General features: G+C 40.6%; 1 protein-coding gene across 10 annotated transcripts in view; it reads left to right on the forward strand.

Annotated features, from left to right (window-relative positions):
• AUTS2 (activator of transcription and developmental regulator AUTS2) overlaps positions 1-15,062 on the forward strand; it is a 1,127,680-nt gene that overhangs the window by 346,714 nt on the left and 765,904 nt on the right. The window contains exon 1 of one of the 10 annotated variants that reach the window (XM_077908309.1): positions 13,920-13,962. The exons of the other annotated variants lie outside the window; for them this stretch is intronic. Within the exon in view, the coding sequence (XP_077764435.1) occupies positions 13,935-13,962 (28 nt within the window). The 5' untranslated portion in view covers positions 13,920-13,934. Of the gene's footprint in view, positions 1-13,919; positions 13,963-15,062 lie in introns of those variants that run through there. 10 annotated transcript variants of the gene reach the window in all.

Here is a 15,062-nt window from a genome sequence, read left to right on the forward strand (position 1 = left end):
TTCTAAATGCAGAGAAACACTGTAAGTCAGTGAAAAGCACACTGCACTTAATTGGAAATCATCATAGTGGCTTCAGTGTAGAACTCCTGTGACCTTGGGCATGAGGTTTTGCCTCTCTGGGTCATAGTTGCCCAATCATCAGAACTGTACTATTGGACAAGATTATGGTTCCCTGTTGTGTATTGTTATGGGAAATGTGGCAGTGAGTTAGGAGCCATCTAAAGTCTCCGTGTAAACCCAGCAGGCATATCTTTCTACCTTCCTTCCATATCTCTTTTATCTGGTGTATTTGCCAAAATATTATTTTTTATACGTTTATAGATATATTGAGGACTAAAAGCAATTCAGATGTATTTATATGGTAATGAGATATAACACCAAAAACTGAAAGAAATATACTAACGCCAGGCCACAGAAAGGCATCTTCTTATATTCACTCTTCTCTGCCATTTTTAGGATGCTTTGATGGACAAATTTAAGGATCACTGGATTATATGACAAACTCTTTCTATTCTAAAGTTATTTAACTGCGAGAACATTTCGAGTTTCCCTTTTCCCCATCCTAAATCAGTAGCATTTTCTAAAGAAGAGCTTGTGTATTTTTTTTACGTGAATCCTGTCTCAATGTTATAACAATTCTTTTAAGAGATCTTATCCTGAAAGGAAGGTATTTAGTGTTGGCACTGAGTGGTGGTGTGTGAGGAGTGGCAAGCAATGCCATCAGCATACTAGACACTTCTGCCTTCTTCAAGCCCCTCTAATGCCCACTATTTTTTTTTAAATTTTTATTTATTTATGAAAGTCACACAGAGAGAGAGAGAGGCAGAGACACAGGCAGAGGGAGAAGCAGGCTCCATGCACCGGAAGCCCGACGTGGGACTCGATCCCGGGTCTCCAGGATCGCGCCCTGGGCCAAAGGCAGGCGCTAAACCGCTGCGCCACCCAGGGATCCCTAATGCCCACTATTGTTGTGTTCCTTTTTTCCTTCCATTTCAGCCTGGATTCTAGTAGAATGGAAATCCATGTTTCTGAATTTCGTATATTTACCCCTCCCCTTTTTCTTATCTTCAGCAACAATATACGTACTCTGATGGATGGCAGCTGCTGTATTAAGCCCAAGAGCTTAAAAGATTAAAGAAACCACTAACAGCAGTCAGGAGGAAGTTTAAGGGTCTGTTTTTCTGAAGATCTGCATTTTCATTCTGTTGGTTGAGTAGAAAATTGCAAACAGGTTGTCAGCAGCTGGAATGTTCTTCTGCATCTGGGGAGACCTGGCCTTCTGTTCCTTTTCCATTCATTGGTAGGGTAGCCAGCCTGAGGTGGAAACTGAAGGCGGAGAAATCAGAATTCTTTGTGTGTATAGTCATTAGAACTTTTTTTGTAGAAATGTTTTCACAGAAATGTCAACTTGTCTTCCATTCTTTCACTAGCTTTACTGAGTACTTAACTTCAAGGCACTTGCTGAAAAGAGGCCTGAATATGATAATAAAAATACCTTCCAAAGACTTAGCGCCTAAAACTAGTTGTTTAGACTCTCAGTAAACATTGGGGTTGAGGGGTGGTGGCCTGCCCCCTGGTCTCTCTCTCATATATCGCTCAGGCTTTTATCCTTGGGGATTTAGTGTGTGGCTGCTAGAAGCTGGAGGCCTTGCTTCAGTAATGCATTATTGGTCCAGCCTCTGCTGCTTACTTCTGATGGATATTGCAGAGTGAATCTCAGCAAATCTAGAATGTCTGCTGATTTGTTGGTGGATCCTTAAGCACGGCTAGACAGTTTTCGTAATAAAATCAGTTTTTAAAGCTAAATATGGGTTACTTCATTCTTCCTCTTTCTTTTATCATTTTTTCCCATTGCATTTTGAGTTTTAGAGCTAGATGGGGAGCCCCTTCAGTGCCCTTAGGTGCTGATCAGGTAAGGACATAATTGTGTGGTTGTTGCCCCCTCCCTTTTAAAATCTTTTAAGAAAATATTTTATTTATTCATGAGACACACACACACACACACACACACACACACACACACACACAGAAGAAACGTAGAGAGGGAGAAGCAGGCTCCTCAAAGGGAGCCTGATGTGGGACTTGATCCCCAGACCTGGGATCACGCCCTGAGCCAAAGGCAGATGCTCAACAGCTGCGCCACCCAGCCATCCCTGGTTGTTCCCTTCTGACATAATAGAGAGAGGTGGGACCTAGGGCAAACTTCTGTGTTGTCCCTTCAGGCAATCAGAGCTATTAAAAATAAGTAATGTCCTGATGAAATAAAACAGGACTGACAGTTCAATTGCTATTTTTGGATAACTTCCTTATTTTATAGATATGGAAAGAAGCTGAGAGGGTTTTGCTCTCCTCAAGGTCACAAAACTGGTCAGTGGCCTAAGTCTAGACCCTGTAATTCTCAGGCTATTTGAGAAAATCAAGTGGTCCAAGTTCAGTTATCAGTGGCACTTGTTCTCCTAAGTATGCACAGACCAAGGCTTTCATGTCCAGACTAGTATTTTAGGATTATTAAAGCTAATCTAGTTTTTAGATAAACCAAATGGATTTTTGAGATTGTAAAGAACCTATTGTGATGGCTGAACAGCTCTTAAGTGGAGTTTCCAGACAGTTCGATCTGCAATTGTTCTGTAACACCATATGGATTTCCAAGTAAATACATTTTGCATATTGCTTACAAATTATCTTCATGAATAATGAAAGCTGTGCTACAGGAAGCTACAGATTAAGAGAAGCTGATTTTTTTCTTCTAAACTGAATTTCATTCCTTTGTTTCTTTTGCTTTTATTTTCTGTGCCCTCAAGGGTATGTATTTGAGTTGGAGGGTGATTGGGGAGGGAGAGTGCTATTATAGGTTTCTCAACATCTGTGTTTCTTTATGAAACATCATTTCTTTTGCTACCAAAGAGGGCTTGCCAGTTTGAATACACTCTGGACCATGCTTTCTCCTGTGCTGATCTGTGCTGTATTTTGTTTAATTTTATTTTGTTTAATTAAGCTTTCTTAGCAGGGTTCTTTACTTCTCTCAGGGAAGATATCCTCTGCCATTAATACCTACTATGTGCCATGTACTCTCTAGGTGCTTCCATGATTTGCAGTAGTTCTCCTAACAACCTCATGAGATCGGTATTGTTATCTCAGTGTTTTAGGGAAAGCAAAGGCCTGGAGATTGTGCCTTCCTTAATTATGCACCTAGGAAGTATAGAACTGGCATTCAGATGCAAATCTAATTTAAGCTTAGTATACTTTCCAAAATGCCATACCACATCTTTGTCTTTTCTCTCTTCATTCACCTAGTGTTTTGAGCATACAAATTGTGCTGGCATCTCCAAGGAGTTTCCAAATTCTTTTGTCTAAAAAATGGCTTTCAGACTTTTTTTTGTCTTAATTCACACAGTTAGAAATACAATTTATACTATGATCAAGTGTACATGTTTATGTTTGCACATGCACAAATGCATGCATACACCCATGCTTACATATGAAACTGAAACAGAGTTTTATTAAATGACACCTTATAACACACACCACACTGTAATTTTCCCTTTTCTCTTCCACTAACTGGTGTGCATACTTATATGTCAGTGATTACCCACTAAATTAGTTTTATGACCTAGGACACCTATAGTTGAGAAAGACTGACCTGGAGGGAGCTGTCCAGGGTGGGGTACATGTCTCTCCCTAACTTTATTAGATTTTTAGGATGATCCATTGGCATATGGGACAAAATAGAAGTTTTGTTTAGATTTATTATCTTTACAGAAGACACATGGAACATTATTAACATTTAGTATTTGAGTTGGCAGTGTACTATCTGCAGGATAGTCAATGGCCCATAAAGGTGTGGTGGGTGTCCTGGAGGGGGAGTGGAAGTTTCACAAAATGGCATTCCTTCAGCCTTTAGCCTTATGTTCTCACCATGTTATGGGACATGTTTCAGTTTGGTGGATCAGAAAGTGTGTTACACTATTTACTTTAACCTTCACAAAAAGTACAAGTGGTTTTTTAAAATTCCTTCAAAGTAACTATGGAATGAGGTAATATAAGCACAGGGGAACAGCAGGAAATTTTTAGAGTTTATATTGCCTTTATTTTTATGAGCTCCTTATCAACAGTGTTACAGACAGCAACTACACAATCATATCTAGTAAGAAATTGGTCAGAAGATTTAAATTATAAAAACAATTGGGAACTGAGGTTTATATCCATGATCATAATTGATTTACCTTGCCCTTAGCAGAAGTTGTATCTTGAAGTAACAGCTAATGCCATTATGTTGGATAAAACGTTAAAACTTGTGTTCATTTTATCTGTATATCACCCTGATATTTATTTGTATATTTTGTAATATGTACAGTCTACCAGTGCCTTATAAGTAGCTACATATATATTTGGGAATATGCTCAAAAATTTTTTGATACTAATAAGGATTTAAAATCAAAATTATGTGCAGATTATTCATGGGTCTGGAGAACTACCAGTACAAGTCTCCAGTAATTGTTAATAGGTATCTTGGGTTCCAGATGAAGAGTGAAAAGAGAGTAGGAGACAGAGGATATTTATGTACAAGTTAGAGAACAGGCCTCCCTAGATGGATTCAATTCTGCAGGCACATGGTTTGGTGAGCAACCTGTGCCTTTGTGTACATCACAAAAGTTTCCCCATTCTCTTGACAGAGGAGCCCTGGGTTGGGGTATGTGATTTGGCAAGAGGCATGGTTTAGATTTTTGCTCCCTTCTGCCCCCCTCTAGTCTTTCTTCTTTTTGCAGATGTAGCCTACACAAGGAAGTGCAGGTACCAGCTCTGATTCTGAGGTCTGAAAAAGGAAGAATAGTGACCACAGGAGCCGTTTGGTCACTGCTGTAGGGAACTACAGCAACCAGACCCCTCTTGTATTTATTTATTCATTCAACTGTGTATTTATAGAATACCCATTCTGTGCTAGACGTGTACTGCAATAGGAGTCAGCAAACCTCAGCCCGATGGATAAACCTGATCTGGTGTTTTGGTAAATAAAGCTTCATTTGGAACATAGCGATACCTCTGTGGCTCCTTGTGAGCTATAATGGCAGAGATGAATAATTGTGACATAATATGGCCTGCAAAGCCTGCTGTGTTTACTCATTGGCCCTTTACTGGAAAAGGTTGAGGATCTCTGTTCTAGAATATGTATGACTCTATACTTGCTTCTGGTACCACCCCATAGTAATTGAGCCATGGGCTTTTTGGCTTCTCTCTCATTTGCCCTGCTTGTCAGAAAAGACCTCCTTTGGAGCGATACTAGGGAACATTAGGGTAGAGGGACAGAGCTAAAAAGCATGCAGCTGGGGCATATCTATTGCTTAGGTGTCTACACAGGCAGTGTAGTACAGAGAAGAAATCAAAGAGCTAGGAGTTTGGAGACCATGGAGACCTGTGACCTGTCTGGGCCTCAGTTTTCTTCACTCTGCAAGTAGGAGATACATTAGATACTTCAAACAGCACCAGAATCACCTAGAAGCCTTGTTGAACAGATTGCTGGGCCATAACCCACCCAAGGTTTCTGATTCCATAGGTTTGGGGAGTGCCTAAGAATTTCTGCCTTTTTTTTTTTTAAGATTTATTTTAGAAAGATTTTTTTTTAAAGATTTTATTTATTTATTCATGAGAGACACAATGAGAGAGAGGCAGAGGCAGAGGCATAGGCAGAGGGAGAAGCAGGCTCCATGCAGGGATCCTGATGCGGGACTCAATCCCAGGACTCCAGGATCCCAGGGTCATGCCCTGAGCCACCCAGGCATCTATAGTTATTTATTTTAGAGAGAGTGTGAGGGAGCACAAATGAGAGGGGCATAAGGAGAAGGAGAGAGAATCCCAAGCTTACTGCACGCTGAGTGTGGAGCCCCACACACGTCTTGATCTCATGACCTTGAGATCATGACCTGGGCCAAAACCAAGAGTTTGATGCTCAACCAACTATGCTGCCCAAGTGCCCCAATTTATGCTTTTAACAAATGCTGGGTGTTGAATCTGCTGGTCTGGTGATGTGCACTTTGAGAGGCCGGGTTCTGAGTTAGAGCTTCAGTAAGGAGTTCTTGAAAGAGTAATTGGTCATCCTTAGGTAAGCATTGTGCCTGGATTGCTTGTTAGTAGCCGGCCTCTCTTTGGCATTGATAAGTGAAAGGCTGGGGTGACACTGTGAGAAATGACATTTGGAGAAGACCTATGTGCTAGATGACTCTGTGATATGTCATCTAGAACTCTCCTGGGCTAAGTTTGTAAATTCTCACATTGCACCTATACAAAGGAAACTGTAGGCTTCCTCTTCATTATCAGTCATTCCAAGTTTTGCCCATTGCCTCTGAAATTCTAGATCCTCAGATGATTAATCTGTTAGGGCACTGTACAAGGACAAAATCCATGATGGCAGGTTGTTTTTTATGTTCTCTTTCCTATCCCTCCTACTATGACTGCTATTCCCTATCTTTTAAGAACCCTTTTTCCAGTTAACTTTTTTTCTAAAAAAAAGTCATTTTTTTGGTTTCAATAAAGTGCTAATGTCTCAAAAGCTATAGGGAGCCTAATGATGGAAGAAACTAATGCAAGTTACTTGCAGGATAACCATATCAGCCCTCTAAAAAATTCTTGGGAGTATTACATTTTTCTAATTTTACAAATGAGTAGTCATTACAAATTAGGAGTCAAAGAAGCTAAGTAATGTTATGACCTAGGCAATTTAAAAATCCATGCAGATGACCATCAAAAACCAAGCTGCCCAGGTTTTGTCCTCTTTCTCTCTGGCCCTCACCGCTGCTTCCTCCTGAGTGCCCATTCTCATGTTCAGATATTGGCCCTGTTATTACCTAGGATTGCTCTTCCTTAGAAATCATGAACTCTGACGTCCTATCGTCCCTGCAGTTCAGCAGTTCATGCCTTGGTAGAGCTCTCTCTTACCTCCTTTCTCTACCAACAGAAATAATTCTCTTCTCTGGTCTATTTTTGTATCTTAAAAGACATAAAAATATGTATACTTTGCACTAAATTGTATTGGCATATTTCTAGTTCCTTTACTACCAGGTAACCATCTTAAAAGGCTATTTTGTATCATTTTTAAAAAAGATTTTATTTATTTACTCATGAGAGACAGTGAGAGAGGGAGAGAGGCAGAGACACAGGCAAAGGGAGAAGCAGGCTCCATGCAGGGAGCCCAACGTGGGACTCGATCCCGGGTCTCCAGGATCATGCCCTGAACCGAAGGCAGCGCTAAACCACTGAGCTACCCATGCTGCCCATTTTGTATCATTTTTAAGGTTTCTTTTTTTTTTTAATTTTTATTTATTTATGATAGCCAGAGAGAAAGAGAGAGAGAGAGAGAGAGAGAGAGAGAGAGAGAGAGAGGCAGAGACATAGGCAGAGGGAGAAGCAGGCTCCATGCACCGGGGGCCCGATGTAGGATTCGATCCCGGGTCTCCAGGATTGCGCCCTGGGCCAAAGGCAGGTGCTAAACTGCTGCGCCACCCAGGGATCCCAATTTAAGGTTTCTATAGAACCAGGGACTGTGTCTGGTATAAAGGAGGCATTCAGAAATAACTGTTTAACTGAGCTTAGTGAATGGTTAAGACAGAGGTTTGAACTCAGGTGTGTCTTGCACACAGTGCTGTATTCAGGTCTACCACTGGCTTATTCATACCTAGTCTGATCTGGTTGAAGAAGGAATTGTTCAAGAGGTGGTGTCATTTGTGAGATACTTTGTCACTTTGTCTGCTTTTCTATATCCAATATGCTATTACTGATGACTTTTCATTTTTTTCAAAATGTATCTTTTCTTTTCAACCTGAGTTCAAATTAAATAATTTTAGACAGTATGCTCAGAACATTTGGAAACATGACATTTCAGATCTATTTTCCCCTTTTGCTTTACAAAAGTATATACAGCTTTAATTACTAATTGCTGCACTCTAAGTAGAGACAGATGATACGTATGTTTGTGACAATTTTCCAGAGGGAGAGCTAAGTAACCAGGCTCATTTTTCCATAATGTGAACGTTATTCACAAACTATTATCATAATTGATGCACCAAGCCACTGTAGGGTAAATAATGTGTTGTGTGTGGGAAGCAAGCTAGTAGTCAATGAATATTAAAGAACAAAACCTCATTTTAAAAGAGAAGCTGTAATTATAATCATTCTGAATTCGTACTGCAAAACCAGTTAAAATAACTTGGCTGCCATTTATCTATGTAATTCTGTGTGTAAAGGAAGTAGGTATATGAGTAGAGTTGTGCACACGTTTCTGTAAGAAGACACAATGTCAAGCTTTAGAAGGAGTTATTTTTCAAAGACATTTGATACAGAGATGTGAACACGAACAGAAGTTTATCAGTGAAATTTATATTAATGGGGGAAGATCACAATTGTAGTTTTATCTTGCTTATCATGCTTTGTAGGTGCTTTACATCTTCCTGGAATGTCTTGAACCTTTCCTTGACCAAATAAGCTTCTGCATTTTTTTCAAAGCTCCTTTTTCTTAGCAAGCCTTTCTCATCCACTTCTAATTTCTCTCTTACTGCTACTGCCTTCTAGATACTCATCAACCTCTGTGTGTGGGTATTGATTTGCACTTGTGGGATTTGTTGTTTAGTAATAGGAGGTCATAAGTCACTTCCTATGTGTAGCATTAGTCTCCCCAACCAGACTGCCACATCATTTCAGAAAGGGATGGCTCTGTTTCTGTGTATGTGTAGCTCATTCTTGTATTCTCATGGATCATGGTCCGTGCACTCTATGCATATGCTGACTCCTTTCAGAGGTAATCTGGTTATCTCTTTTTCTCCATCAGATGTTTTGTTTTATTTTTATAAAATCTTTTTTAAGTTTGGTGCTTGTTTACAATGTCTGTAAAAAATGCACTATTATAACTGGAAAGAATTAGGTCCTTTGGCATGGAGTTTTTGATGGAACACTTAATCAGGAATCTGGAATGTGGCTTACATGAAATATATAACCTCTCTAAATAAATAAAAATTAAAAAAAAAAAAAAAAAAAAAAAAAAAAAAAGGGATCCCTGGGTGGCGCAGCGGTTTGGCGCCTGCCTTTGGCCCAGGGCGCGATCCTGGAGACCCGGGATCAAATCCCACATCAGGCTCCCGGTGCATGGAGCCTGCTTCTTCCTCTGCCTATGTCTCTGCCTCTCTCTCTCTCTCTGTGACTATCATAAATAAATAAAAAAAAAAAAAAAAAAAAAAAAAAAAAAAAAAAAAAAAAAAAAAAAAAAAAAAAGAAATATATAACCTCTCAATCTTTGTCAAGTTCTGACATCCAGGGGAAAGATGCTGCCTTTGTCTCTTGGTTTTTAATGTTTTTGACACATGGGTTTTAGATGCAGATAAGGTGATTGGATCAGAGCTTAGATACTTTTATATTTTAAAGTATATTATGGTGTATCTATTTTTAGGAACCTTTTAGAAAAATCTCTTCAACATTGATCCTGTTATTAGTTGTATCCTCAGAATATTCTGATAGTTTCCTTCAAATATATAACTGTTCCTTCTGTATGGACTTCAGTTGTCTTTTCCTTATACAGCAATGAAAGTATGGGCAGAGCCTGAAATACTTTCTTGTTCAAGTTTCCATGGCCTTTAATGTCAGACAGAGATAATTTATTCAGCTAGTTTATCCATTTGAACATATTTCCATAACAGAAAAATGAATAAATAGAATGTTCCTTAACATATTGCTTGTATAGACAGAAACCATGTTGTAAAACTGTGTGGCTCTTCCTCTCAAAAGAGTATTATTGGTTTCCTGCCTTTATCCCATTCTTAAACAATTTGACCTTTCTGAGGGCTTTATGGAAAGTTCTAAGGAAAAAAAATAACAAAACTCATACAACCTCAGGAATTCTAAGTATCAGAGTTTACCTCTATGAAGGTAATTTTTTCAAATTTCAAGGTATAGTTCAGTGCATAATATGGGTCATTGTTAATGTATCTAACTCTGGGATAGCTTGAGTTTGCTTGCCCAGATAATAATTATGTCATTATCCAGGAGTAGACTCCTTAGAGTGGCAAGGACCCCTGGAACTGATCCTTGTGGAGGCTCTTTTCATCCCCCAATCTCTTACAAGATGGCTTGGTGTCTGTTGACACCCTTTTCCCACCATGAGAACCCTAGGTGGGACTTTGGCCTGGTTCCCTCAAGGACTCTGGAAACTGCTTAGCTTGGAATGGTGCCATTTGAGGCCATTCTTGGCAGTGGGCCTTGGCTTTTTTTCCTTCTAGGCCCTGTGCCTCTTAGGAGCAGAGATGAGGTCAGATGCAGATAACACAGGCATGGTGTCTGTCTCCTGAAATGCATTTCTCCCTCCCCCTAAGTGTTAAGGAAGAACACATTTATCATGGAGTATAATGAGGAGTAGGAAAGAACATGTAGCTTTTTATTTTTCCTGCTGAATAGCAGGAGAGTAGGATAAAAATCTGTTTACAAGTCAGCTGTATCTCTTTGTAATTTGTGTTCAAGTAATTTGAGGCTTTACAGTTAAGCTAAACTTCTGAACAGTTTGATTTGCAAACTCTTTCTTGGAGGGCCAAGGGAAGCTTTTGTGAGGATTTGAGGTCTGAGATGAGAATCAGGACTTAAGCCAGGGTAGAGGGTGTGTGTGTGTGTGTGTGTGTGTGTGTGTGTGCGCGCGTGCGCGCGCGCTGCATGTAAAGCATGTGCGTGGTTTGGCAGGGACAAGGACAGTTGAAGAAAAGAGGAAGGGTCTTTCCCAGCAAAGGAAACAACACATATGAAGGTCTGAAGAATCCTGTGATTTTTGTCAGGTAATGAGTCCTTTTGTTGTCCCCAGATTGCGAATCCGAGAAACCACCAAGGAGCCGACACTGATGCAAACACACGAGGGTTTATTACAAGCTCGAGCTTGGGTCTAAGTATACCCGTCACAGTGGAGCAGGAACTTGGACCCTGAGACTAAAGCGTAGCAGATTTATAGGGGCCAGTGGCCCATGGGATACGCAGAAAGTTGCACAGTCATGTTGGTCCACACGCAGGTGGCCGATTGAATTACATCTTACCCTATAGTATCTATTTGAGCTGGCCTATTACTTTGGTCAGAATTGGCACGCGGGGCACAAGGCGGGGTTACATTGTTATGAGCCGATTTCCGATTAGGGTGTGCCCTGGGCTTGACTACGGTGGGGCAGTGCCCTAAGCAGGTCGGTACAAGGCGGGTACAGCACAAAATGGAGTCAGTCCTGCTCTGCTTGGCCAGGGGTAGGGGTTTTTTGTTAAATTTCCTGGGTCCCATACCTTTCAAAGGTTTTATTAAGAGCTGTGGCCAGGCCTGTTTGCTGAGAACAGAGAAAGTCCTCAAACACCCATCATACCTCTCCAGCCTCTCTTAACCAGCATTCAGAGGCTCTGCCAGAGGAAATGGCGTGGTCCAAGTGCAGCTGGGATGGAAATGAAGTCCGTTTAGTGCTGCTGAAGCAGTTCCTCTGCATAGACTGTCCCTTTCTAACAGTAAACTGTTTAAAATGAAACAAAACAAGGCTCGTGGGAGCTGGAAGGAGAAGGAGTTTATGTCAGAAAATGAAAATGAGTTGCTGCAGAAGGCCTGTCTTGGTGATGGTTTCAGAGTTATTAAAAGGACTCAATTGCTAGTTTGTTTTATCTCTGTGTATGTTTTTATGGACTTTTAATTCTCCAGAAGACATGAAGGCTAAAATAGTAATCCTGTCTCTATTAGGAAATAGGCTCCTGTTGTCGGAGATGACTACCTTGCAACTCACAAGCCATGGCATCTATCAGTATTTACGTTCACCAGGGAGCTAGATAGACTTATGTTGTCTTCCCAGCTCTTCTTTTTCCCTTCCTTATGGCAAGTCAGGCTTTGAACGTAATCACAGTGTGACTAAAGCTCTGCCACAGCAGGTGGAGTTTCTAACTTGAAGTCTGAGAAGTGATATTTTGATTATGTTTCCAGCTAATGGTTGCTACTAAGCAAAGGGTAGGAGGTTGTAGCAGAGTTGAAGGTGACATTGCCTTTACCTTTTTATCAAGCTCAGTTATGAGCCTTGAGCTATAATAACTGCTTTACAAACATGGGCCCATTTTAAGGTAGGTTCATTTAGCCTCAGTATACAGATGGGGAACTTGAGGTTGAAGGAGGGAACAAGTTTGCAGTTGCGTGCAGCATTTGGTGTGGTCAGGATTGGAACTGAGGTCCCTCTGTCTCTAGAGCTCTTGTGGGTAACCACTGCCTGTTGCAGGATGCTCTCTTATAACATAGCCTGTCCTTCCTCCTCCATCAGTTCTTGTCCTTCCCCTCTTATAAGATGCTCTAAAGAAAACACAACCAGAAATCTGCCTCTCGCATTGACCCTCCTCTCCTTCCTTATGTTCCATTAGGCAATGCCTCATATTCATGCAAATATTATATATTTTTGGGGGATAAAAGAGCAGTTTTAGCTTATCTCCTTTTGACTCTAAGAGAATTTGTGTTGGTTAATTCTGTCTATTCCATAATACCATGTGACCAGAAATATGTAACACAGTTGTATTCTCAGGGATATACTTACATGTGATAGCCTGAAGCTAGACTCAGGAGCCAGGAAGACTCACAGACCTTGTGAGACCCTGGTGAAGTCACTTTACCTCTCTGGGCTTTGCTCCTTTCATCACTGCAGTGTTTAATCTAGGTCACTCCACAGTTTGGGATGTACAACATTTATTAGGACGCTAAATAGGTCACATGCAGCATGTCCTTGTATGCCCATTATTTTTTGATGTTTCTAGAAGCGATGGTTAATAAACTAGAAATTCATTAAAAATATTATTACATTCTTACATTGTGTGTTTCTTCAATTAATGAATGCCTGCTAAAATTCAATATGTTATCAAATGGGGACTTCATTATTTCTTTTTAATTAAAAGGGGCCTCATGCTAAAAGTTAGACACTATTGGTTTTCATGAACTTTTAAAGTCCCTTCCCAATAAAATATCCAGTAAGCCTGCTAATAAGTCTAAATACTTTATTACCCAAATTCTAGCTGTTTGGAATCTTACATTAACTTACTTTTTCTTCTTCTCCATGAGCATTTTAATTTATAGTAAAAGGGGGAAAATCGTGAGGAAATGAATTGACTCTAAAAGAACCAATCTTCCATAATCTGTCCCTGAACACAGAATGTCTTACCATCATGTCTGTAAGTACAGTTGGTCATGGTCACGCAGTCATCTTTCCCCTGCCCAGTCCCTGTGTGCTGTGAAGCCCTGTACACCTCACCTTCTTTTCCAACCACAAGCCCATCTGGCCTCACCTCTTCCCTCACCCAGCCTTGTTAAATGGGAACCCCTCACTGCCTCTTTTACTGGCTCTCTCAGTTCCTGGAAGTTCTTGTCCTTCTGCCGTTTCCTTCCAGAAGCATGCCAGCTGTCTGTCCTCTCTTGAGCTTCTATGTTCCACTTGAGAGAATTAAAACTGTCTGGAATGTAATTATAACTTACGTGGATTACATAATGTATATATACTGTAGTGGGCCTCAGTATTTGAAGGACTTTTCATTGTTGCCCATCAGTCCACTTACCATGTTGCTTTCTTTTCCCTTGGTAACAGTCACAAATTCTTCCCACTGAAGGCTGCAATCTTAGCAAAAGTTTATTAGGAATTTACTGTGCTAGAGGAAACATGCTAAGGACTTCAGATGCATTGTCTCAGCCCCATTTGTGCCACATGACTTAACTTTTCTTCCTTCTGTTACATCAAACAAATAGTAACTGACCATCAGCTATGTCCAGGCACTGGTCCACATCACAGGCTGTAACTGTGATTGAGGGAGGCTGGGGACTTGCTCCAGAGAGGTCTCCACTTCAGAGGGAAATGCAGAGAAGTAAATAGGCAAAAAGAACATTGTATGAGACGTGCCATTAAGGGGAGAAATTCAGTATATGATAGATGAACCGACTCAGGCTCAGGGATGCGGGTAAGGAAAGCTTCTTGGAGGAAGTGACAGCTAAGTGCCAATCCAAAGGATGAGAGTAAGAGGTGACGTGATAGAGGATATAGAGGTGTTCCAGAAAGTAAAACACCTGGGCACTGAAAGATGCAGGGAGCTGAGAGGGGCCAGTAAGAATGGAGTCATTGTTCTCAGAGAAATTAGTGGCCTTCAGGTATTAACTCCATTCACTCTATTTCCTACCTCTGAAGTGATTTATATCCTCACTTACTAACTCAAATTAGAATCCACTGAGATACTTTTTTGTTCCTGTGTGTTAGGGGATGAGTTTTGACACACTTGCTGTCAATCTTGGTACAGAGTTTTGCTGTGTACTTGTGTAGGTGCTCTGCCGAGGTAGTATTAGGGTATTTGGGTGCCTTTGGAAGAAAAGACTACTTCAAAAACATTATGGGAAGGTTTGTGATTATTGTGATGCAGGAATGGAGTTTTTCAAGAGGGTTTTTCAGTGTTAATCACTCCCAGAATTGTGAATGCTACGATGAAGGGGCTGCTTAACCTGGCATGTGATAGATGCTTCCAAAATGGAAGCATATCCCTTCTCCATCCCGATGTCCAGTAAATGACATGTAGGCCTTAGCAAATGTGCCTAGACTGAGGAAAGCATGATGGGCCTTGGAGGAAAGGTCTGTAGGGATGAAGGATTGGAGCTTCTATGACACAGAAGTAGGGAAATGAAGTGATGGTCCACACATGCTTCTGGTCATTTGCAGATGTGAAAGATAAACCCTGTGTAGACTTTTTTCTTCCTGTATGGCAGGAAAGGTTACTCATTAGAATGGCCCCATTCATCATTTGGAATAAAAGTGGGCACAGAGAACAGCTGTGTGGTAAAAGATTTCAGGCTTTTTTTCAAGGCACTTTGAAAGGTGGAAGCCTGTGATGAATACTCAGACTCTCCTATTTCTCTCTGCAGGTGAGGGTAGTGTACAGCATCCCATAGTATGTACTTTTAAATCCAGATGAATCTTAATTATTTTGTATTTAATAAGTAAATATTTATTACTTAAGGATACGGATACAGGAAGTAGGGACAAGAGATGTGTTGACAAACTATTAAGTAGTTT

Source organism: Canis aureus, chromosome 8 (assembly GCF_053574225.1).
Source record: "Canis aureus isolate CA01 chromosome 8, VMU_Caureus_v.1.0, whole genome shotgun sequence".
NCBI classification, from domain to species: Eukaryota; Metazoa; Chordata; class Mammalia; order Carnivora; family Canidae; genus Canis; species Canis aureus.